The sequence below is a fragment of the Oncorhynchus mykiss genome, chromosome 7 (genome assembly GCF_057628025.1).
Source record: "Oncorhynchus mykiss isolate SJ-2025 chromosome 7, ASM5762802v1, whole genome shotgun sequence".
NCBI classification, from domain to species: domain Eukaryota; kingdom Metazoa; phylum Chordata; class Actinopteri; order Salmoniformes; family Salmonidae; genus Oncorhynchus; species Oncorhynchus mykiss.
Window position 1 is genome coordinate 56,068,855 of NC_143028.1, and position 27,273 is coordinate 56,096,127.

The window sequence follows — 27,273 nt, forward strand, 5'->3', positions numbered from 1 at the left end:
GTTTGATGAATGTGTTAGGCCCTCATTATAACCTCTTACCTAAGGCCAAAATGTCAACATCTACACATCCTCTTCTATTTTAACTTCCAGTCTCCAAACGTTGTGGCAGGGACACTCTAAACTTCCCTGTCAAGCAATGTGTAGCATGACCACAACCCTGATGGGAGACCTGACAGGATCCTACAGTAGCTGGTACCATGTTCTGTGGACCAGGTATCAGACAGAGAGTGAGAGTGGTAGTGGTGAAGAACATCAGGGTGTGTTTATCTGCTGTGACTGCAGGACATACACCTCCAAGCATGATGGCATTCTGCCCTCCTGTGGGTTCCCTGCGGCTTGTGTCCTGATGTGACTGCTCAGACCCTGCCTGGATGCACTGCAGATATACTGAGGGCTGCTGCAACACAATGACAGAGGGCTTAATACTGACTGTGGAACTAGTACTTTGCAGAAGCTTATCTAAGTTCAAATGATTCCAGCTCTAAGATGGCCTTATTACGATACAAATTCATCTGGCTATAATTGTTGAAGCCTATGCCTACTCACTGTTTTGGGGTTATTTTTGCATGCTCTTTGATATATTACTCCCCTCCTTGCCCATGGAAGTAAATCAATGCATGTCAGGGGAGCGCAACTTAAAAGTAAAAATCAATAAAGCAAATGTAAGCCGAAGAATCTACAGTTGTGCCTAGAGGGAATGAGATTCACCAGAAAGAAAAACCGGAGAGAACCACAAAAAAGCAAACACATTGGGTCAATCTATCCCTAACAGCTGCTGTGAGCAGCCCTGATTTATCCCATAATGAGCAAAAAGCTGGAAGTAATGAGTCTCTCCTAAACATTAAATCAAAACCAAACAAGGCCCTGCTTTTAGAACACTTAGTATTCACCTCCCTAAGCTGGCCTTTCTATGATTAGAAGACTGCATTAAAATGTTCTCTTCAGAGACACTCAAAACACCCAACACCTGCGGAGAGCTCAGCAATACTTCTGAGGAAACTTCAAAAAAACCCACCACATTGAATAAATTAAAGAGATAACCCACTTCAGAAATGAAACTCCAATATATTTGGTGATAGTCTATGTTCTATGAGTAGGTCAAATAACTATTTCAACCATGATTTAACTACTAAGTGTTTTGTCTGTGAAATAAGAAAATCGTGTTGTAATGCATCATCACAATAACGTTCTTGTCACTGGAGAAAGGGAATAACTATGACATTTCATAACGATTTTAAAACATTTACTTGCACTCCAGATCACTAAATCAACCAATAGATGGTATGGCCATACATGTCTAGAACACATCCATCCGTCTATATCGTCATAACAAAGTATACACTACCGTTCAAAAGTTTGGGGTCACTTAGAAATGTCCATTAAAATAACATAAAATTGATCAGAAATACAGTGCAGACATTGTTAATGTTGTAAATGACTATTTTAGATGGACACGGCTGATTTGTTATGGAATATCTACAAAGGTGTACAGAGGCCCATTATCAGCAACCATCACTCCTGTGTTCCAATGGCACGTTGTGTTAGCTAATCCAAGTGTATTATTTTAAAAGGCTAATTGATCATTAGAAAACCCCTTTGCAATTATGTTAGCACAGCTGAAAACTGTAGTTCTGATTAAAGAAGAAATAAAAATTGTCTTCTTTAGACTAGTTGAGTATCTGGAGCATCATCATTTGTGGGTTCGACTACAGTTGTTGTTCTAAGAAATGCAAGAAATTGAAGATCTCGTACAACGCTGTGTACTACTCCTTTCACAGAACAGCGCAAACTAGCTCTAACCAGAATAGTAGGAGGCTCCAGTGCACAACTGAGCAAGAGGATAAGTACATTAGAGTGTTTAGTTTGAGATACAGACACCTCACAAGTCCTCAACTGGCAGCTTCATTAAATAGTAATGGGAGTGGTACGTCCGGAGGAGAGATTCTGGGTTCCAGTGGAGGACTTGTTAGATCCTTCCCTGCTACAAGAGTTCCACAGTCTCCATCCAGATCGCCCTGCGCCTCGTCCTCCGGGTTGTCCACGAGGCCGGCGTCGGGGGGGGGGGGGGGGTTTACTGGCACGACTTCTGCCGAAGTCGATGCCTCTCCTTGTTGGTGCTCGGCGGACGACGTCACCGGTCTTCTAGCCATCATTGATCTATGTTTGGTTTTGTATGGTCTTCTTACACACCTGTTTCCAATCCCATTCATTAATTGTTATGTATTTAAACCTCTGTTTCCCCTCATGTCAGAGATTGTTTATTGTTATGTTCATGTTTTATGGATTGTGCGACGGGTTCTTGTACCCGCATTTATTTTATTATCGACTTTGGTTTTGGAGGTTGTTTTAAGTTATTAAAATACTCCAATTATACCAATTTTAATTCTCCTGCGCTTGACTTGCCTGCCACCTACATACAAGACGTGACATGCACATGTGTAATAGCAGCCTTCTTTTTTTACATATATTTCAATTTGTGGGATACTGCAGTTTTACAAATTGTAATGTATTTTTCTTTGAAACGGTGCAATATTCTATTATGCTGTTCAGATTGTATTTATTTTGAATGGTTAGATTTATAGGCACTTTGTTTATAAACATTAAAAAGTTATACTTTAAATGCAAATGTTTAATAGCATTCTTTTTCATAACAAACCAATGCATTTTAAATACATTGTGGTTAAGGTAGAGTCTGATTTCATTCAATAATTGAATTAGAAATGTTTTAACACCAATCATAGTCAAACTATCGCAAACTGTTTGACTTGAAAAAATACAAAGAGCCGTTCGGGAGCCAAAAGAGCTGGCTCACTAAAAAGAGCCGGAATGCCCATCACTACAAACTCCATGCTCAGAGAGTGCATTGCATTGTGGGTTTTATAGATTCCGTAGCTGCAACCGATTTCCACATGTTGCTACCAACCTTATCATTTTTATTTTTTATTTATTTTTTATTTTACCCCCTTTTTCTCCCCAATTTCGTAGTATCCAAATGTTAGTAGTTACTATCTTGTCTCATCGCTACAACTCCCGTACAGGCTCGGGAGAGACGAAGGTCGAAAGCCATGCGTGCTCCGAAACACAACCCAACCAAGCCGCACTGCTTCTTAACACAGCGCGCAACCAACCCGGAAGCCAGCCACACCAATGTGTCGGAGGAAACACCGTGCACCTGGCGACCTGGTTAGCGCGCACTGCGCTCGGCCCGCCACGGGAGTCGCTAGTGCACGATGAGACAAGGATATCCCTACCGGCAAACCCTCCCTAACCCGGAAGACGCTAGGCCAATTGTGCATCGCCCCATGGACCTCCCGGTCGCGGCCGGCTGCAACAGAGCCTGGGCTCGAACCCAAAGTCTCTGGTGGCACAACTAGCACTGCAATGCAGTGCACTAGACCACCGTGCCACCTGAGAGGCCCCCCAACCTTATTTTTTTACGAAAAAATGAAACATGTTGAACAGGGTGGTATGTTCAACAAGTACTGTAACTTTAGTCTTCAACTAACCAACGTTGGAGCGTCTTTCAAAAGTAAAGTCAATTTGAACTATTCTGGGCTACAGTGTAGGCAGGCTGTGGGTGTATAATCCTGATGGAACTCTTTCCAGAGGTGCATGTTTAGCTCTGTGTGAGCACCAACAAAATACTCCTGCTGAGAGTCCAACTTTAGCTACATACAAAATGTCTCAGTAATACTACGCACAGGACAGATCTCCTGTTTTGAGAAGTGTTAAGCATTGACACAGAGAAACCCTGAAAAGACAAGTCAAATGTCTGCTTGTTGAGGGGTGGAGCATCAGCTATTCAGCTTGCACAGGATAACGTTTTCCCAAGGTACAGATATAGGATCAAATTCGGGATACCCTGCTAGGACTGTGGCGGTCATGAAATTTCGACAGCTGTTGATTGCCAAGCAAATAACTGTCGGTCTCACGGTAATTGGCCGTTAATTAACATAAACACATTTAGCATCTCATGGCTTCTACCTCATGAAGCTGGGTGAGAGACTGCCAAGAGTGTGCAAAGCTGTCATCAAGGCAAATGGTGGCTATTTGAATATACAGTGGGGCAAAAAAGTATTTAGTCAGCCATCAATTGTGCAAGTTCTCCCACTTAAAAAGATGAGAGAGGCCTGTAATTTTCATCATAGGTACACTTCAACTATGACAGACAAAATGAGAAGAAAAAAATCAATTTTTAATGGATTTATTTGCAAATTATGGTGGAAAATAAGTATTTGGTCACCTACAAACAAGCAAGATTTCTGGCTCTCACAGACCTGTAACTTCTTCTTTAAGAGGCTCCTCTGTCCTCCACTCGTTGCCTGTATTAATGGCACCTGTTTGAACTTGTTATCAGTATAAAAGACACCTGTCCACAACCTCAAACACTCCAAACTCCACTATGGCCAAGACCAAAGAGCTGTCAAAGGACACCAGAAACAAAATTGTAGACCTGCACCAGGCTGGGAAGACTGAATCTGCAATAGGTAAGCAGCTTGGTTTGAAGAAATCAACTGTGGGAGCAATTATTAGGAAATGGAAGACCACGCAAGATCTCACCCCGTGGGGTCAAAATGATCACAAGAACGGTGAGCAAAAATCCCAGAACCACACGGGGGGGACCTAGTGAATGACCTGCAGAGAGCTGGGACCAAAGTAACAAAGCCTACCATCAGTAGCACACTACGCCGCCAGGGACTCAAATCCTGCAGTGCCAGACGTGTCCCCCTGTTTAAGCCAGTACATGTCCAGGCCCGTCTGAAATTTGCTAGAGAGCATTTGGATGATCCAGAAGAAGATTGGGAGAATGTCATATGGTCAGATGAAACCCAAATGTAACTTTTTGGTAAATACTCAACTCGTCGTGTTTGGAGGACAAAGAATGCTGAGTTGCATCCATAGAACACCACACCTACTGTGAAGCATGGGGGTGGAAACATCATGCTTTGGAGCTGTTTTTCTGCAAAGGGACCAGGACGACTGATCCGTGTAAAGGAAAGAATGAATGGGGCCATGTATCGTGAGATTTTGAGTGAAAACCTCCTTCCATCAGCAAGGGCATTGAAGATGAAATGTGGCTGGGTCTTTCAGCATGACAATGATCCCAAACACATCGCCCAGGCAACCAAGGAATGGCTTCGTAAGAAGCATTTCAAGGTCCTGGAGTGGCCTAGCCAGTCTCCAGATCTCAACCCCATAGAAAATCTTTGGAGGGAGTTGAAAGTCCGTGTTGCCCAGCAACAGCCCCAAAACATCACTGCTCTAGAGGAGATCTGCATGGAGGAATGGGCCAAAATACCAGCAACAGTGTGTGAAAACCTTGTGAAGACTTACAGAAAACGTTTGACCTCTGTCATTGCCAACAAAGGGTATATAACAAAGTATTGAGATAAACTTTTGTTATTGACCAAATACTTATTTTCCACCATAATTTGCAAATAAATTAATTAAAAATCCTACAATGTGATTTTCTGGATTTTTTTTCTCATTTTGTCTGTCATAGTTTAAGTGTACCTATGATGAAAATTACAAGCCTCTCTCATATTTTTAAGTGGGAGAACTTTCACAATTGGTGGCTGACTAAATACTTTTTTGCCCCACTGTATGTATATATATATAGTAAAAATAAAGAAAACCCTTGAATGAGTAGGTGTTCTAAAACTTTTGACCGTTAAGAGTACATTTTGAAAAGTCAAATAAATCCATGTAATATAGTCTACACCTTCACAATAAATCCATTATTTACTTTAGACAGGTCTAACGAAACATGATATGAAGAAAATGTAGTCTATTTCAGAAGAACAGAATAGCATACTCTGAGTTGACCTTATGTTAGGTCCTGACCTGGCTATGCCATATGGCTGTGGGCTACACTAGATTATTTAGCAGACAAAATTTGCTTAGTAGCATTATTTTATATTATTTTATAGTATGAAGAATACAATTGAACAAAGCTGAATAAAATAGAAACAATATTTTCTCCAAACGATTTGAGGGAGAGCACACATGCGGCTATTCTGTGTTGAGCGGTAAGAAAGAATTAGGTACTCCTATATGCATAATTAAGAGTTATTAATGCAATGTTCTACAAACGTCGGGCTATATGTTTTGATTTTTAATACATTGTAAGGCATGAGCTCCGCTTTGTTTTTTGCACCTGCTGTACACACTTCCTCAGTCTCTCATTCACAATTAGAGAAGCACTTGATAATGCCTCAAATTTCCCACGGGCATCCTCTTTGTGTGGCCATAATGCACTGGAAAAAAGAAATCCATGCCTTTTGCAGCCCTTTTCTCGGAGTGCTACCTGCTCCAAAGCACTTCTCACTCACAGGCTACAAGTGAAGACAGACATCGGGGACGCAATTGCGCGTGTCTTTATCCAATTCCTAGGTGCATAATGAAGATATTGGAAGAACTGTCCACATTTACTTTTTATCAGCCAACAAGATGAGTAGGCCTAACTAACAGCAAAAGCACTAGTCAATGTCTACTATCCCTCATAGTATAAAAGTTGTTCCTATTATATTCTGTGCGAGAAATAAATATTCCATAGTCTGGGACAGTTGTGGGATGTGATAGATATCAAATTAATACAACCACTACCATCAAAAAAACTTTTTTACGCAATGAGGCTGACGCAACAGATCAGAACATTTAGCTTAAAAATGTTGATAAACTATTAGGCTATTTCTTCACATTATAAGCACAGCAATGCGCACACGACAGTAGACTGACTATAAGGGCAAATGTTCCATTAGTGGGAAAACACCATTATCAAAATTGACCACAAATGTGAATATGCATGTAACGCTTTTATTATAAAGGTGCATTTTTATGGTAAAAATGATCTTCTCCAAACTTGAAACTCATGTGCTGCTTATGTATGCCAGTTAAACTCTACACCCTTTGTAAAGGGGATTAATGTGCTTAATTTTAAGTTATTAGGCCACTTTAGTTGTGATACAAACCGTATCAAAACATATAGGCCTATGGGCTAGGCTACATGAAGTGCGTGACTATGATTCTAAAAAGTTTTAAAAGTTTTTTAAATAGGCATTGTTTCTTGCCTTAAACTGGGCTTCATTCACAAGTGATAAACTAATAGTCACCCATCAGACTATTCTTGATTTAATCTTGACTTTACATATACTAAATAATGTATGCATAGTCACTTCACCCCTACCTACATGTACTAATTACCTAGACTAACCTGTACCCCCGCACATTGACTCGGTACCGGTACCCCCCTGTATATAGCCTCGTTATTGCTATTTTATTGTGTTACTTTTGTATTATTTTTACTCTTTCTTGAACTGCACTGTTGGTTAAGGGCTTGTAAGTAAGCATTTCACAGTAAGGTCTACACCTGTTGTATTTGGCGCATGTGACAAACAAAGTTTTATTTAACGTGTGAAATTTGTTTTGATATAGAATGGACCATTATCATGCACCTGTCTCGAAACAGGGTGGGGGAAAAATGCCTGTAATCTGGACTTACAATAGCAAATGGAATACACTTTTCCTGTGGTTAATTTTCATGCCAGCCAGGTAGGTTATACACCTGTCGTAAAGATAAGCAATGTGCTTAATATTTGCTTAATATTAGGAATGTTGAGAAATCAATACAGTTGGCCTAGCCTATAGAAAGCTGATGAAATCCTCCTCTTTTTAATAGAGGCTATCACTGTTTTCTCAAGCAATTTCATAGTCTATAGAAATGTTGCTCATGGGCTCTCATGAAGTGTTTGATTAGATTTTCGATTACATTTGCAATGATGTCAGAGTGATTACAGGGACAATAGTGGCTAATATGGTCCTCGCAACAGCCTTATACCCTTCCCCAAGCCTAACCTTAACCATTAGTGGGGAAAAATGCAAAACTGACCCAAGATAAGCGTCTCCGGGCAACTTCACCTTACTCAATTCTGCCGTCTCCTGGGCTCCCTCACCTGCTGATGGACACCTCACTGAGACATGGGCTGGGTGACCTGGAGATGACTGCTACAACAGAAGGCTGCTGCTGCTTCTCAGAGGGCTCCTCCATGGATGATGTCATCAATACGCAGCAGGCCTCTGAGTCACTGGGGCTGGGATCACTCTGTTCCTGTTGTGCTGCCTTATCTACAGGAAGGAGGGAAAATAACATGGACTGTACACATGATCATAAAACTGGTATAAAATCATTTAGTGGTGAAAATGAGCTATGAGAAATCTGTGCTAGGAAACTTTGCTTGAAATCCATGTCATGGTTTACAATCTGGATCGGTCCTATTTTAACCTTGTAAACATGATTTGAGCAGACTGTGTGATAGATGCTAAAGTCATTCATGTTAAATGATATCTTATCTCATAGATATTTCCCCAAAGTAATGGGGAATAATTTTAACCACAAACACACCACTGTGTCTTCTAGGCAGAGGGCAAAAGGTTCATGACCAGCAGTTAATGATATTCTATATGTGGCTGACATTCTGAAGTGTGACTAATGCATTTTGAATATGATTACCTCTGCATGTACTGATGTTTCGGTCTATGATGGGGGATTTCCATGAAAAAATATTAAATACTTTATTTGGCAACAGTTGATCGCCATGTGGGTGTTATTTTTAAAGGAGCAAGCCAACAGCATGCTAGGTAGTGCTAGGTATCAACAGCAAATCCAGCACAGGCTGGAAGCTATATGCTGCCATATCGCCAATAATTTGCAACTTGAAGCCTGCCCTGTTCATGCTCTGTTTGACTAGCTCCACTAGCTTCAAACACTTCGGCGCAAGCTTGCTGTTTGGTCTTGCCTTCCACTGAAAATTTAGGCACCATCACTTTGTGACCAAGTGTGACCTTTTTCAAGACATACAGGGCATGAATCCCAATAGAGCTCGTGGGTGTGTTGCATGTCAGCAAAAAATAATATACATAATAAATCACGTGGAAATATGTTCCCAAATGTTATGCAATGCATTTGTTTATTTTTTTGCTTATGTGCAAAGATGAACAACACATGCAGAGGTAAGAGTGTGTGTATTGTCTTTTATAATGAATTGTATTCTGGGGCTGTAATTCCCTGCACCACATGAGAAAGATGGCATGGGTATGGTGGTGTCAAATCAAATCACATGCGCCGAATACAACAAGTGTAGACCTTAGAGCGAAATACTTACTTACAAGCCCTTAACCAACAGTATAGTTCAAGAAGAGTTAAGAAAGTATTTACCAAATAAAATACAGTCAAAATAATAAAAAACGAACACAATAACAAAACAATAATGAGGATATATACAGGGGATACAGGTACCGAGTCAGTGTGCGGGGGTACAGGTTAGAGGTCATTTGCATATGTAGGTAAGGGTGAAGTCACTATGCATAGATGATAAACAGCTAGTAGCAGCAGTGTACAAAACAAATGGGGTGGGGGGGGGGGGGGGGTCAATGTAATAGTCCGGTGGCCATTTGATTAATTGTTCAGCATACTTATGTCTTGGGGGTAGAAGCTGTTAGGGAGCCTTTTGGTCCTAGACTTGGCACTCCGTTATCGCTTGCCGTGCGGTAGCAGAGACTTGGGTGACTGGAGTGTCTGACAATTTATGAGCTTTCCTCTGACACCGCCTATTATATACAGTTGAAGTCCGAAGTTTACATACACTTAGGTTGGAGTGATTAAAACTCGTTTTTCAACCACTCCACAAATATCTTGTTAACAAACTATAGTTTTGGCAAGTCGGTTAGGACATCGACTTTGTGCATGACACAAGACATTTTTCCCAACATTTGTTTACAGACAGATTATTTCACTTATATTTCACTTATAATTCACTGTATCACAATTCCAGTGAGTCAGAAGTTTACAAGTTGACTGTGTATTTATCCAGCTTGGAAAATTCAAGAAAATTGCGTTATGGCTTTAAAGCTTCTGATAGGCTAATTGACATAATTTGAGTCAATTGGAGGTGTAAATGTGGATGTATTTAAAGGCCTACCTTCAAACTCAGTGCCTCTTTGCTTGACATCATGGGAAAATCAAAAGAAATCAGCCAAGACCTCAGAAAAAAACTGTAGACCTCCACAAGTCTGGTTCATCCTTGGGCTCAATTTCCAAGCGCATGAAGGTGCCACGTTCATCTGTACAAACAATAGTACGCAAGTATAAACACCATGGGACGACACAGCTGTCATACCGCTCAGGAAGGAGAAGCGTTCTTTCTCCTAGAGATGAATGTACTTTGGTGCGAAAAGGGCAAATCAATCCCAGAACAACAGCAAAGGACCTTGTGAAGATGCAGGAGGAAACAGGTACAAAAGTATCTATATCCACAGTAAAACGATTCCTATATCGACATAACCTGAAACGCCACTCAGCAAGGAAGAAGCCACTGCTCCAAAACCGCTATGAAAAAGTCAGACTACGGTTTGCAACTGCACATGGGGAAAAATATCGTACTATTGGAGAAATGTCCTCTGTTCTGAGGAAAAAAATAGAACTGTTTGGCCAAAATGACCATTGTTATGTTTGGAGGAAAAGGGGGGGAAGCTTGCAAGCCGAAGAACATCATCCCAACCTTGAAGCACGGGGGTGGCAGCATCATGTTGTGGGGGTGCTTGGCTGCAGGAGGGACTGGTGCACTTCACATAATAAATGGCATCATGAGGATGGAAAATGATGTGGATATATTGAAGCAATATCTCAAGACATCAGTCACCAGTTAAAGCTTGGTTGCAAATGGTCTTGCAAATGGACAATGACCCCAAGCATACTTCCAAAGTTTTGGTAAAATGGCTTAAGGGCAACAAAGTCAAGGTATTGGAGTGGACATCACAAAGCCCTGACCTCAATCCTATAGAAAATGTGTGGGCAGAACTGAAAAAGTGTAGGCGAGCAAGGAGGCCTACAAACCTGACTCAGAAACACGAGCTCTGTCAGGAGGAATGGGCCAAAATTCACCCAACTTATTGTGGGAAGCTTGTGGAAGGCTACCCGAAACGTTTGATCTTAGTTAAACAATTTAAAGGCAATGCTACCAAATACTAATTGAGTGTATGTAAACTTCTGACCCACTGGGAATGTGATGAAAGAAATTACTATTATTCTGACATTCCACATTTTTACAACAAAGTGGTGATCCTAACTGACCTAAGACAGGGAATTTTTATTAGTCAAATGCCAAGCAGTTGCCATACCAGGCGGTGACCCAACCGGTCAGGATGCTTTTTGAGGATCTGGGGTTCATGCCAAATCTTTTCAGTCTTCTGAGGGGAAAAAGGTTTTGTTGTGCCCTCTTCACAACTGTCTTGGTGTGTTTGGACCATGATAGATCGTTGGTGATGTGGACACCAAAGGAACTTGATACTCTCGACCCGCTCCACTACAGCCCCGTTGATGTTAATGGGGGCCTGTTCAGTCCACCTTTTCCTGTTGCCCACGATCAGCTCCCGTGTTTGTCCTGGCACCACACTGCCAATTCACTGACCTCCTCCCTATAGACTTACCACTGTTGTGTCGTCAGCAAACTTAATGATGGTGTTGGAGTGTTTGGCCACGCAGTCGTGGGTGAACAAGGAGTACAGGAGGGGACTAAGTACACACCCTTGAGGGGCCCCCGTGTTAAGGATCAGCATGGCAGATGTGTTGTTGCCAACCCTAACCACCTGGGGGTGGCCCATCAGTGAGTCCAGGATCCAGTTGCAGAAGGAGAGGTGTTTAATCCCAGGGTCCTTAGCTTAGTGATGAGCTTCGTGGCACTATGGTGTTGAACGCTGAGCTGTAGTCAATGAATAGCATTCTCACATAGGTGTTCCTTTTGTACTTGTGGGAAAGGGCAGTGTGGAGTGCGATTGAGATTGCGTCATCTGTGGATCTGTTGGGGCGGTATGTGAATTGGAGTGGATCTAGGGTATCCAGGAGGATGCTGTTGATGTGACCCATGACCAACCTTACAAATAAATTCATGGCTACCGACGTGAGTGCTATGGGCCGGTAATCATTTAGGCAGGTTACCTTCGCTTCCTTGGGCACAGGGACTATGGTGGTCTGCTTGAAACATGTAGTTATTACAGACTCGGTCAGGGAGAGGTTGAAAATGTCAGTGAAGACACTTGCCAGTTGGTCCACGCATGCTTTCAGAACACGTCCTGGTAATCCATCTGGCCCCACGGCCTTGTGAATGTTTACCTGTTTAAAGGTCTTTCTCACATCGGCTACCGAGAGTTATCACAAAGTCATCCAGAACAGCTGGTGCTCTCGTGCATGCATCATTTTTGTGTCCCACTCCTTGAAAGCGGCAGCTCTAGTTTTTAGCTCGATGCAGAGCTCTAGCCTTTAGCTTGATGTAATCCATGGCTTCTGGTTGGGATATGTACATACTGTGGGGATGATGTCTTCAATGAACTTATTGAAGAAGCCGATGACTGAGGTGGTATACTCCTCAATGCCATTGGATGAATCCCGGAACATATTCCAGTCTGTGCTAACAAAACAGTCTTGTGTGTAGCATCCGCGCCATCTGACCACAGAATTATGGTCAAATTTGCCAAATGGAGGGCGGTGAAGAACTTTGTATGCATCTCTGTGTGTGGAGTAAAGGTGGTCTAGAGTTTTTTTCTCCTCTGGTTGCACATGTGACATGCTGGTAAAAATTTGGTAAAACTGATTTATGTTTGCCTGCATTAAAGTCCCTGGCCACTAGGAGCTCCGCTTCTGGGTGAGCATTTTCTTGTTTGCTTATGGCCTTATAGAGTTGGTTGAGTATGCTGTGGTGCTAAATAGACGGCTACGAATAATATAGATGAGAACTCTCTTGGTAGATAGTGTGGTCCACGGCTTATCATAAGGTACTCTACAATATTAGACATCACGCACCAGCTGTTATTGACAAAAAGACACACACCCCCACCACTCGTCTTACCAGACGTAGCTTCGCTGTTCTGCCAGTGCATTGAATATCCCTCCAACGCTATATTGTCCGTGTCGTCGTTCACCACGGCTCGGTGAAACATAGGATATTACAGTTCTAATTGTCCCATTGGTAGGCTACCCGAAACCTAAAGGTCATCCATTTTATTTTCCAATGATTGCATGTTAGCAAGTACAATTGATTGCAATGGGAGTTTACTCGCTCGCCTACGGATTCTCAAAAGGCAGCCTTATCTGCGTCCTCTTTTCCTCCGTCTTTTCGTCACACAAATTACATGGATCTGGGAGAGCAGTATATCTTTCTCGTCGGACTCGTTAAAGGAAAAAGCTTCTTCCAGTCCATGGTGAGTAATCCCAGTTCTGATATCCTTTTTTGGGTCATAAGAGACGGTAGAAGCAACATTATGTACAAAATAAGTTAAAACAGAATTTATTTTATTTTTTATTTTATTTTTATTTCACCTTTATTTAACCAGGTAGGCTAGTTGAGAACAAGTTCTCATTTGCAACTGCGACCTGGCCAAGATAAAGCATAGCAGTATGAGCAGACAACACAGAGTTACACATGGAGTAAACAATTAACAAGTCAATAACACAGTAGAAAACAAAGGGGGAGTCTATATACAATGTGTGCAAAAGGCATGAGGTAGGCGAATAATTACAATTTTGCAGATTAACACTGGAGTGATAAATGATCAGATGGTCATGTACAGGTAGAGAGATATTGGTGTGCAAAAGAGCAGAAAAGTAAATAAATAAAAACAGTATGGGGATGAGGTAGGTGAAAATGGGTGGGCTATTTACCAATAGACTATGTACAGCTGCAGCGATCGGTTAGCTGCTCAGATAGCTGATGTTTGAAGTTGGTGAGGGAGATAAGAGTCTCCAACTTCAGCGATTTTTGCAATTCGTTCCAGTCACAGGCAGCAGAGTACTGGAACGAAAGGCGGCCAAATGAAGTGTTGGCTTTAGGGATGATCAGTGAGATACACCTGCTGGAGCGCGTGCTACGGATGGGTGTTGCCATCGTGACAAGTGAGCTGAGATAAGGCGGAGCTTTACCTAGCATGGACTTGTAGATGACCTGGAGCCAGTGGGTCTGGCGACGAATATGTAGCGAGGGCCAGCCGACTAGAGCATACAAGTCGCAGTGGTGGGTGGTATAAGGTGCTTTAGTGACAAAACAGATGGCACTGTGATAGACTGCATCCAGTTTGCTGAGTAGAGTGTTGGAAGCCATTTTGTAGATGACATCGCCGAAGTCGAGGATCGGTAGGATAGTCAGTTTTACTAGGGTAAGCTTGGCGGCGTGAGTGAAGGAGGCTTTGTTGCGGAATAGAAAGCCGACTCTTGATTTGATTTTCGATTGGAGATGTATGATATGAATCTGGAAGCAGAGTTTGCAGTCTAGCCAGACACCTAGGTACTTATAGATGTCCACATATTCTAGGTCGGAACCATCCAGGGTGGTGATGCTAGGCGGGCATGCGGGTGCAGGCAGCGATCGGTTGAAAAGCATGCATTTGGTTTTACTAGCATTTAAGAGCAGTCGGAGGCCACGGAAGGAGTGTTGTATGGCATTGAAGCTTGTTTGGAGGTTAGATAGCACAGTGTCCAATGACGGGCCGAAAGTATATAGAATGGTGTCGTCTGCGTAGAGGTGGATCAGGGAATCGCCCGCAGCAAGAGCAACATCATTGATGTATACAGAGAAAAGAGTCGGCCCGAGAATTGAACCCTGTGGCACCCCCATAGAGACTGCCAGAGGACCGGACAGCATGCCCTCCGATTTGACACACTGAACTCTGTCTGCAAAGTAATTGGTGAACCAGGCAAGGCAGTCATCCGAAAAACCGAGGCTACTGAGTCTGCCGATAAGAATATGGTGATTGACAGAGTCGAAAGCCTTGGCAAGGTCGATGAAGACGGCTGCACAGTACTGTCTTTTATCGATGGCGGTTATGATATCGTTTAGTACCTTGAGTGTGGCTGAGGTGCACCCGTGACCGGCTCGGAAACCAGATTGCACAGCGGAGAAGGTACAGTGGGATTCGAGATGGTCAGTGACCTGTTTGTTGACTTGGCTTTCGAAGACCTTAGATAGGCAGGGCAGGATGGATATAGGTCTGTAACAGTTTGGGTCCAGGGTGTCTCCCCCTTTGAAGAGGGGGATGACTGCGGCAGCTTTCCAATCCTTGGGGATCTCAGACGATATGAAAGAGAGGTTGAACAGGCTGGTAATAGGGGTTGCGACAATGGTGGCGGATAGTTTCAGAAATAGAGGGTCCAGATTGTCAAGCCCAGCTGATTTGTACGGGTCCAGGTTTTGCAGCTCTTTCAGAACATCTGCTATCTGGATTTGGGTAAAGGAGAACCTGGAGAGGCTTGGGCGAGGAGCAGCGGGGGGGGCGGGGCTGTTGGCCGAGGTTGAAGTAGCCAGGCGGAAGGCATGGCCAGCCGTTGAGAAATGCTTATTGAAGTTTTCGATAATCATGGATTTATCGGTGGTGACCGTGTTACCTAGCCTCAGTGCAGTGGGCAGCTGGGAGGAGGTGCTCTTGTTCTCCATTGACTTCACAGTGTCCCAGAACTTTTTGGAGTTGGAGCTACAGGATGCAAACTTCTGCCTGAAGAAGCTGGCCTTAACTTTCCTGACTGACTGCATGTATTGGTTCCGGACTTCCCTGAACAGTTGCATATCACGGGGACTATTCGATGCTATTGCAGTCCGCCACAGGATGTTTTTGTGCTGGTCGAGGGCAGTCAGGTCTGGGGTGAACCAAGGGCTGTATCTGTTCTTAGTTCTGCATTTTTTGAACGGAGCATGCTTATCTAAAATGGTGAGGAAGTTACTTTTAAAGAATGACCAGGCATCCTCAACTGACGGGATGAGGTCAATGTCCTTCCAGGATACCCGGGCCAGGTCGATTAGAAAGGCCTGCTCACAGAAGTGTTTTAGGGAGCGTTTGACAGTGATGAGGGGTGGTCGTTTGACTGCGGCTCCGTAGCGGATACAGGCAATGAGGCAGTGATCGCTGAGATCCTGGTTGAAGACAGCGGAGGTGTATTTGGAGGGCCAGTTGGTCAGGATGACGTCTATGAGGGTGCCCTTGTTTACAGAGTTAGGGTTGTACCTGGTGGGTTCCTTGATGATTTGTGTGAGATTGAGGGCATCTAGCTTAGATTGTAGGACTGCCGGGGTGTTAAGCATATCCCAGTTTAGGTCACCTAACAGAACAAACTCTGAAGCTAGATGGGGGGCGATCAATTCACAAATGGTGTCCAGGGCACAGCTGGGAGCTGAGGGAGGTCGGTAGCAGGCGGCAACAGTGAGAGACTTATTTCTGGAGAGAGTAATTTTCAAGATTAGTAGTTCGAACTGTTTGGGTATGGACCTGGAAAGTATGACATTACTTTGCAGGCTATCTCTGCAGTAGACTGCAACTCCTCCCCCTTTGGCAGTTCTATCTTGACGGAAGATGTTATAGTTGGGTATGGAAATCTCTGAATTTTTGGTGGCCTTCCTGAGCCAGGATTCAGACACAGCAAGGACATCAGGGTTAGCAGAGTGTGCTAGAGCAGTGAGTAAAACAAACTTAGGGAGGAGGCTTCTGATGTTGACATGCATGAAACCAAGGCTTTTTCGATCACAGAAGTCAACAAATGAGGGTGCCTGGGGACATGCAGGGCCTGGGTTTACCTCCACATCACCCGCGGAACAGAGAAGGAGTAGTATGAGAGTGCGGCTAAAGGCTATCAAAACTGGTCGCCTAGAGCGTTGGGGACAGAGAATAAGAGGAGCAGGTTTCTGGGCATGGTAGAATATATTCAGGGCATAATGCGCAGACAGGGGTATGGTGGGGTGCGGGTACAGCGGAGGTAAGCCCAGGCACTGGTTGATGATGAGAGAGGTTGTATCTCTGGACATGCTGGTTGTAATGGGTGAGGTCACCGCATGTGTGGGAGGTGGGACAAAGGAGTTATCAGGGGTATGAAGAGTGGAGCTAGGGGCTCCATTGTGAACTAAAACAATGATAACTAACCTGAACAACAGTATACAAGGCATATTGACACTTGAGAGAGACATACAGCGAGGCATACAGTAATCACAGGTGTTGAGTTGGGAAAGCTAGCTAAAACAGTAGGTGAGACAACAGCTAATCAGCTAGCACAACAACAGCAGGTAAAATGGCGTTGACTAGGCAACGGGGCCAACAGATAAAACAAACAAGCAGAATGGAGTACCGTGATTAATGGACAGTCCAGCGTGCATCAGCTATGTAGCCAAGAGATCAGTGTCCAGGGGGCAGCGGTGGATGGGGCAGGGAAGCTGGACTGGCGAGTGTTATCCAGGTTAAAAAACTAACAATGACTAAATAGCTTGTAGCTAGTTAACTGGTTAGCTACTGGGGGTTCTTGAGTGTGTACTAAAATTAAAAATAATAGCGATTCCGTATCACATTGGGTGAGGCAGGTTTCCGGAAGGTATAAACAAGTTAAAAATCAAAAAGAGATAGAAAGTAAATATGGATCCAGTGAGTGTTTGGGACGCGGCGATTCAGACGGTTAGCAGGCCTGTGCTAACAAGCTAACAGTTTGTAGGCCCGGGCTAAACAAGGTAGCAGTTAGCGGACCGGAGCTGGACAAGCTAGCAGTTAGCAGGCCGAATTAGCAAGCAGGGAGATAGCGAGGGCTAGAGAGTTAGCCTTTGGGGAACGTCGCGATGGGGTGAGTCTGTTTATTGCTCTTCATGCGGTGACATCGATAGACCGGTCGTGGGCCCGGGTATTGTAGCCCAGGAGTATGCTACGGTGGTAGCACAGGTGCGCTGGCCGGGCTAGCTTCAAGCTAAGTGGGTGGAAACGCTAGCCAGGAGTAATCATCCGAGGTTGCGGTTTAGCTAGATAGCTAGTTTTGAAGATCCAGCTGAGAAATGTTCCGGTTGCGGTGGGAATCCGGGGATGAATCCGGGGATGAAAAATAAATAGGTCCGTTATGCTCTGGTTAGAGTCGCGTTGTTCGAACTGGCGAGAGCTTTCCGAGCTAAAGGTTAGCTGATGACCGGTTAGCTGAAGACCGCTAGCACAGCTGGTGGTTAGCTGGCTAGCTTCAGTTGAGGGGTTCCGGTTCCGAAGTAAATATAAATACTTTAGGAAAATAGCTACATTGGGTGAGGCGGGTTGCAGGAGAGTATTGGAAGCTTAGGTTTAGCTAAATGTTTTTAAAGAGATATGCTTAGAAAAGTATGTAAAAAAAACGAAAAAGAAACGATATATACAAGGGACACGACACGACAGGACGACTTACTGCTACGCCATCTTGGATGACCCAAACAACGTAAAAAAACAAACAAAATAGCACAATTGATTATGGGCATGAAAAACGTCTGCCATCCTCTTCGGCGCCATTTTATCATGCATCTTTAAGGGGGTATGACTACTGCCCACATTGAGACATCACTATTTCAGAACACGGATCAGAGCCAATATAAGAGGGCTGGCTGGGGTCATAGAGGTTCGAATAAGCCACCTCCTAATAAAGAAGATAGATTAAAGCTTATTGACTGAGCTCTGCTGAGAAGGCTGGGGGCTGTAAGATCACCTGTGGTGACAGTGTTAACCCTCCTCTTTCATTCCCTCGGCATGCTAATAAGGGTTACGGTGGTACCTGCAGAGCTGGAGCCCACTCCCTGGTCCTCCTCTCCTCCCTCATCCCTCACTTCCTGCTTTATCTCCCTCGTCCTCGCAGTCTCCAGGCGACCCCGGACCTGGGCGATAAGGCGGGAGAACTCACTGTTATGCTGCTTCCCTGCAAGACAGAAGAGAAGGAGGGGTGAGAAACCAGGACAGGCACAAAGAGTACAGACATGCACATACACAGTCTCACACCCAGGCAGACATATCCTGTTTCTGAACATTGCATAGCCGGAGACCTGCATTTCGATTCCATTTAACACTCAAAGAAAACCCCACATCCAAACACATAGAGAAACAAGTGTGGTTTAAGTCAGATAAATCAACGCACCTATCATACAAACTCCATCCTACGTATTTTCTTGTTACAGTGAATTCGGAAAGTAGCCTTATTCTAAAATGAATTAAATTTTAAAAAATTATTCGTCAATATACACACAATAACCCATAATGACAAAGCGAAAACAGGTTTTAGGACATTTTTGCAAATTTATTAATAATAAAAAACAGAAATAGCTCATTTACATAAGTATTCAGACCCTTTGATATGAGACTCAAAATTAAGCTGAGGTGCATCCTGTTTCCATTGATCATCCTTGAGATGTTTCCACAACTTGGGTAGTAAATTCAATCGATTGGAAATCATTTGGAAAAGCACACACTTATCTATATAAGGTCCCACAGTTCACAGTGCATGTCAGAACAAAACCAAGCCTTGAGGTCAAAGGAATCGTCTGTAGAGCTCCGAGACAGGATTGTGTCGAGGCACAGATCTGGGGAAGGTACCAACAAATGTCTGCAGCACTTAGATGAAAGAAGAGCTGGCCTAGAGCTGGCCACCCGGCCAAACTGAGCAATCAGGACAGAAGGGCCTTGGTCAGGGAGGGGACCAAGAACCCAATGGTCACTCTGACAGAGCTCCAGAGTTCCTCTGTGGAGATGGGAGAACATCCAGAAGGACAACCATCTCTGCAGCACTCCACCAATCAGGCCTTTATGGTAGAGTAGCCAGACGGAAGCCATTCCAGAGCCCGGACTTGAGCCCGATTGAACATCTCTTGGAGAGATCAGAAAATAGCACTGAAGCGAAGCTCCCATCCAACCTGACAGAGCTTGAGAGGATCTGCAGAGATGAATGGTAGAAACTCCCCAAATACAGGTGTGCCAAGCTTGTAGCGTCATACCCAGGAAGACCCAAGGCTGTAACCGCTGCCAAAGGTACTTCAACAAAGCACTGGGTAAAGGGTCTGAATACTTATGTAAATGTGATATCAGTTTTACATTTTTAATACATTTGCAAACATTTCTAAAAACCTGTTTTTGCTTTGCCATTATGAGGTATTGTGTGTAGATTGATGAGGGGGAAAAATGATTTAATACATTTTAGAATAAGGCTGTAATGTAACAAAATGTGGAAAAAGTCAACGGGTCTGAATACTTTCCGAATGCACTGTATATCATAACTAGAGACATGCACTCTGGAAGAGAGACAATGTTAATGTAAGGTCCTGGTGGGAGTTAGAATATAGGGGCCCTCTCTGTGTACATTGTTCAGAACAGCCCAATATCCAGTTGCAGTGAAGGGGAAGGACAGTGTGTCATGGGAGGAGGTTTTTGTTTTGAATAGCAAAAGACAAAGACACTCAGGGTTTTACTAATATGATATTTCAACTGACGAGGGAGAACTCCATAAAAAGGCCTCTCCGAGAGCTTATCAGCCTACGCAGAGTCGGTCAAATGATAACTCAAATCAAATCACAAGTTCGTTCTGGTGAAATAAACTTAGCAAAACACTGGCCGATTTAGGCAGACAAAGCTAATGGATGAAGTTTGCAGAAGGGATTCAAGTAGAGGGCCAAAACAGATGGGTTCAGTTCAGCAGAACAAAAACATAAAATATGGGAGGGGGGGTAAAATAATAACATAACTGAGAACAAACTCCAGAGAATGTAAAACCAAGAGTATGGAATCGCAATTTCAGGGTTGTTATAGCGAAACAATGGATCTGAGAGAAACAAAAAGCACAAAATATTTATGCTCAGACCTCATACCTGGTTCCAGATTGAACTGAAAGGACAGTGTTTCATTCCTGTGCATATTAAACTCCTCATAGCATACGTGTCCTGTCAATACAACATAGGACCAAAGTAGTCCAGATCACACAGAGAACACACGCACCAGGACAGAATTGCATTACAACCGCCTGTGTAGTTAAGTGATTTCAACATGAGATTCCTTTCCTCTGCTGTGCCTGTTATAGCCATGTTCTGCAGGACATTGTGTTCTCTCAGCTAGAGCACAGCTAACCTCCACTCTGGAGTCTGACTATATGACTAAAGCATATGGGTAGTAGTGATGGGGACAAAATTTATACAGTTACATGTCGGGATATTATTTTTAAATAGGTACCCAATTTGTTTTCAGCACTTTTATTTCCATGACTGATAAGTTTTCTCATGGCTCTCGTCCCTCTGCAGCAGACATAAGGTGAGCAATATGTTTGGATCATGGAATCGCAATAAATATAGATTGTGAGGACCGTGATAATATCGTATCGTGAGGTCCTTGGCAATTCCTAGCCCTACGGGATAGATCCTCTGGAATCTGCTCAATATATTCTCATTCTGATCACTTTCACATCTTGTACTGTAAACCAGTATTTAAAATCACTCATAAATCCCCATGAGACAAGACCAGACATCAGAGTTCTCCCATTGTAAAACATTGTGTACAGATATTCAGCTTCTGTATTTATTACAAAATACTTTTTTTTATTACTCAGATTAGGCCTACAAGACCAGTGGCTGAATCAGACTATTATTCTGAGGACTGTTTCTGACGTGGCTATGACAGGTTTACACCTTGAAGAGTCTTGAGTGAGACCACTGAATGAAGGTCAAAGATCTTAAGTTTTATTGGAAGGTCACTGTGATCTGATGGCATGTAATATTAGGATATCTTTGGAGGAACGAAAACAGACTTCAGTATATTACACCACCCAGTTAGAGCAGCATTCAGAAAGGTGAATACACACAATTCATGGGTTCATTATGGGTTCATTGTGTCATGACTGTCCATGAGAATCCAAATAGGTCAGATCAGGTTTGCAATAAATAACTTCACTCAGACAACCTCTCACCTGCAGAGGGGGGAGAAGAGAACTGGTGGGGATTAACCACTCACGTCCTGTTGTAAATCAAGAAGATTCTGGTCTCCCTCTCCAATATTCATCAAAGGAATGTACTTTGTTTCAAGATATTTTTTTTCCAGCTGAAACTGGAGAGATCCGGCGAACAAAGGCATTTCACATAAATAGATTCATGATTTCTTACTCCAAGCAGGCGGCAGTTCATGGGCAAAGTATGTGACTACTGTAAGAGAGAGTAGTTTCTAAATGTTCCAACGTTAAGTGTCTCTGTACCTCTCTCTTTCTCCATCACTTTTGTAACAAGCAGCCATAATGTTGTCAGTCTGCTAGGGACCTGTTTTAAACGTAGTAAGTGTGTATTTTTTATCCTGTGTTACCATTAATTAGCTAGTAAATAAATATTAAACCAATGTGTGTTGTACTGAATCATAAGTAAGGCTCAGGTTTTAGCAGATGCAAGGTTACAACTGTTCAGAATGATGATATGATACAAGGTTATGATTAATAAGTTGACTGTTTATAGATATGATAGGTAAAGACCTTTTAGAGTTTAATTCGGGAGATGGTAACTCTTTAAAGAACCGCTCGCGTGGTGCCCCAGATCCTAATGAGTTAAATGATTCATGATTAATTTAATCTAGTAACAATGAACTTCTCTAGGGTAGGTGGCAGCATTTGGAATTTTGGATGAAAAGCATGCCCAAATTAAACTGCCTTCTACTTAGTAGATTTGGATAGAAAACACTCTAAAGTTTCCAAAACTGTTAAAATAATGTCTGAGTATAATAGAACTAATTTGGCAGGTGAAAACCTAAGAAATATCATTTCAGGAAGTTGAATTTTTTTGTTTGTTGTAGTTTTCTATTCAATGCCATTACAGTATCCATTGACTTAAGACTCAAATTGCAGTTCCTATGCATTCCACTAGATGTCAACAGTTTTTAGAAATTGTTTCAGGCTTGTATTCTGAAAAATGAGGGAGTAACAGCAGTCTGAATGAGTGGACCCTGCCGTGTCACAGAGCTCTTTCATGCGTGCGACCGAGAGAGTGCCTTTCTTGTTTACCTTTTATATTGACAACTTTATTGTCCGGTTGAAATATTATCGATTTTTTAGGCTAAAAACAACCTGAGGATTGAATATAAACATCGTTTGACATGTTTCTATGAACTTTACGGATACAATTTGGATTTTTTTGTCTGCCTGTTGTGACTGCATTTGAGCCTGTGGTTTACTGAAGAAAACACGCAAACAAAATGGTTTTCACATATAAAGAGAGACTTTATCAAACAAAAGGAACATTTGTTAAATAAATGAATGTCTTCTGAGTGCAAACATATGAAGATCATCAAAGGTAAGTGATTCATTTTATCTCTATTTCTGACTTGCGTAACTCTTCTACTTGGCTGGTTACTGTTTGTAATGATTTGTCTGCTGGTTTATGTTCTCAAATAATTGTAAGGTATGCTTTCACCGTAAAGCACTTTTTAAATCTGACACCGTGGTTGGATTCACAAGAAGTTAATCTTTAAACCTATGTAAAATAGTTGTATCTTTTCTGAATTGTTATGAGTATTTCTGTATTTGAATTTGGCGCTCTACAAATCTCACCTGATGTTGGCCAGCGTACCACACATGCTAGCGTCCCACATACCCTAGAGAGGTTAAACATAGTTAGTTGATTAGATAAATAACAGTCCTCAGATTCATTCTAAAGTGACTAGTCCTCAGATTAATTCTTGCCCGTGACTAATCTCGTTTTGGCTAGAGCTTTTCTTCTATTTACATGTCAATACAATACCTGCTCATAGCTATTTGTTGGGTTTGAAATCAAGACATGCTATATTTAATTCTGAAATTCATATTAGTCTTTATGAAGCAAATTATAGTTTAACTGAATTAACTTCCATCACTTGTTTGTTTCGTAGACAGGGACATTCCATGTACAGAGTGAAGTCTAATGCATGCAATGCCTGCTTTCAAAGTTTTGTGGTTAAAAAAAAATTGTTTCATATGCAGCCCCAGAACAACAAAGCACTTTTTGGGATTTTCAAGTCTAAGCTGTAATGAAGAAATTACAGTTGCATGGACAAATACTGATCATTATCAAACCAGTAATTCACATCTAAACGAGCTGAAGACCTGGTATCTGTTCCAACTTCTATCTGTGTGACATCCTGTCAGCATCTGTTGAAGTCCCATACTGCTGCCTTGCTTGCTCCTGTAGCCTAACTGACTCAAAGTGGAGTACATCCTTCTCAGTAGCAGGATGACTTTCTCCATGAAATGCCATGTTTGATGTGGATCCAATCACACAGTCACCTCGTTCTTATTGGCAACCCGTTAAGTATATCACACAGGGACCACCACTCTGTGCATGACGTGTGCAAATGTCACCATCCGCAACTGATAAAATGTCACAACGACCTGCCTCCAAACATGGGTTCAGCTGCACACAGAGAAAGAGAGAAAAAGGGAGCAGAGAAGAAAGAAGAGAAAATCATCATCTCCTTTCTCTGGCCTTATCGTCTCAGGCTTTGATCCAGCTCAGGTGAGCAGCTTTCACGAACAATATCAAAACAGATGTCCTTAAGGGTGAAACTTCCTTTTTACTACTTGATGGCTAGATGGCAAATAGTTGTTAACATGAAACGATGGGTGTTTAATACTGTGCATGCATGGAGGCAGACGAGAGGCCTAAATGTTAATTGCAATAAGCCCAAAATAAATGAGGGGTTTAATCTTTTTGAGGGGAAATCGCAGCATCTGGAAATCAGAAGGACAGAAAGAGAAGGTATGTAAGAACTGACAGAAAAAGGCAACAGATTTTTTCTAATACTGTATTAAACGTTTTGGTCTCTAATCTTAACATTTCAAGATGAAGTTCAATAAGAGAGGTAAAATTGCCTTAAAGTTTTTATGTTTTCTTTTGGGGTAGGTTAAGGCCACCAAAATAGAATCTTTTTTTTTTTTTTTTTTTTACCTTTATTTAACCAGGCAAGTCAGTTAAGAACAAATTCTTATTTTCAATGACGGCCTGGGAACAGTGGGTTAACTGCCTGTTCAGGGGCAGAACGACAGATTTGTACCTTGTCAGCTCGGGGGTTTGAACTCACAACCTTCCGGTTACTAGTCCAACACTCTAACCACTAGGCTACCCTGCCGCCCCATTGTTCCGTTATAAAATGTCGTCAACTGTCAGCAATTGCCTGGGCACAAATAAATGGCTTATTATGAATCACAGATGTTTGATGGAATGAGAAACATGTGCAGAGGAAAGTGGTGGTAACCTGGTTTCTTATCTAGCTATTCTTCTGTTGGGCGTAGGCTGGATCCTGAAGCCAGCTGTCCTGGCAGAGGGTCAGGGTAATAATTAGGTAGATATGATGCTATACACTGTATACAGTGGGGTCCACAATGATTGAAACCATTGATAAAGATGAGCAAAAAGGACTGAATAAAATAGATTATTCAAGTACTGAGCTACGGGTAACTGCCAAAATAAAGAAAACACTTGAATTAATGAGGGATACAAAGTATACTGAAAGAAAATGCTTCCACACAGGTGTGGTTCCTGAGTTAATTAAGCAATGTATAAAAATGCCCAGTTGACCATTATTTTGATTGCCATGCCTAGAAGAACAAATCTCCTTGACTTTGAAAGATGGATCTCAAAGGAGCATAGGGGGTTCAAAGTGTGTGTGCGCGCCAGCCAGTCACCAGATCTCAACTCAATGAAACACTTATGGGAGATACTGAAGAGGCGCCGAGACAGCGTTTTCCACCACCATCAACAAAACCCCAAAATATGGAATTTCTCGTGGAAGAATGGTGTCGCATCCCTCCAAGCGTTCCAGACACTTGTAGACTTTCTGTCAAAGCGCATTGAAGCATACAATATACATTTGACCTTAAGAAAGGCCTCAGGACCAGTGGAAGCAAAATAGCCCCATAACATCAACAATCCACCAACATGGAGTCATTTGTGAACATTTCTTTGAGCATACAATACAGGTCAGTATTTGAATAATTAATGTTATATACAGTCGTTTTTGTTCATCTTTATTAAGGGTGTCAATCATTTGGGACCCCACTGGGATGCTGGCCCATGTTGACGCAAATGATTCCCAAAGTTGTGTAAAGTTGGCTGGATGTCCTTTGGGTGGTGGACCATAGGAAACTGTTGAGCGTGAAAAACCCATCAGCGTTGCTGTTCTTGCCACAAACCATAACCCATTCAAAAGCACTTAAAACTTGTGTCTTGCCCATTCACCGTCAATGGCACACATACAAAATCCATGTCTCAGTTGACTCGAGGCTTAAAAATCCTTCTTTAACCTGTCTCCTTCCCCTTCATTTACACTGATAGAAGTGGATTTAACAATTAACATCAATAAGGAATGATAGTTTTCATCTGGATTCACCTGGATTCCTGGATTCACCTGGATTCGTCTGTCATGGAAAGAGCAGGTGTCCTGAATGTTTTGTATACTCGGTGTATATGAACAACAGTAAGATTTGATACACATTGATATATTATCGTTTTTGTTAGTCATACTGCACAATTCCTTGTTTTTGTAATTTTGAAGTTCCTGTATTCCGTTTATGCACGCCCAAGGATTTACTGCGAAAGAATACGATGCGATTATCTGAGAACAAAGCCCCATAAAAAAAACTATTTCAACCAGCAAAGGCGTAACATCACAAATTGCAATAAAATAAATAATTGACCTTTGACGATCTTCCTCTGTTTGCAATCCCAATGCTCATTGTTACACAATGAATGGTCATTTGTTTGATAAAATCCATTTTTATAGCCTAACACGAAACATTTTGTGAACCGCTTGTGTAGTGAATTCTGTCTCATTCCATTTTCGATGACACATTCGATGTAAATACACACACATTTTCCAGTCATGTTTGGTTTCATTGCAATCAACTGGTTGTTTGTAACACAACCAAACCTGATGGGTCATTTCGCGGGACATATTGACTGAAAGAAACCGATTTGAAGACAACAAGTAATGCCATCATTTTGCACCAACGATATGACCGCTGTTTCCTTGATTGACTGTATTTTAACCCAATGACCATTGATCGTCTTGAAATCTAGCTGGGTAGATAGCCAATGAGCGGAAGTAAACGGCAATATTTAATGTTTATGTGTTGGAAGACCAACTCATGTAGTAAACTCCGGCGTAAAGAGGGTCATTCGTCATTGAAGATTCATACCGGAAGGAGCCACGCATGTTACACAGAGCATTGTTTTGGTAAAGCGCATCTTCAGCTGTTTATATATCAGTCAGTATGGCGACTAAGTCAGGGAAAGCTACATCTAAGTCTAGATATACAGATGTACACACAATTTTTGTTGCCCAGAAACAGCCCCAAAACATCCCTGCTCTAGAGGAGATCTGCATGGAGGAATGGGCCAAAATACCAGCAACAGTGTGTGAAAACCTTGTGAAGACTTACAGAAAACAATTGACCTCTGTCATTGCCAACAAAGGGTATATAACAAAGTA

General features: G+C 42.4%; 1 protein-coding gene across 2 annotated transcripts in view; it reads right to left on the reverse strand.

The window, feature by feature from the left end:
- LOC110528165 (E3 ubiquitin-protein ligase RAD18) overlaps positions 1–27,273 on the reverse strand; it is a 119,235-nt gene that overhangs the window by 43,537 nt on the left and 48,425 nt on the right. For both annotated transcript variants that reach the window (XM_021609992.3, XM_036983708.2), the window contains exons 10-11: positions 18,575–18,715; positions 7,953–8,124 (exon numbers count right to left, since the gene is read on the reverse strand). In XM_021609992.3, coding sequence (XP_021465667.3) covers positions 7,953–8,124; positions 18,575–18,715 — 313 coding nt within the window. The remainder of the gene's footprint in view (positions 1–7,952; positions 8,125–18,574; positions 18,716–27,273) is intronic.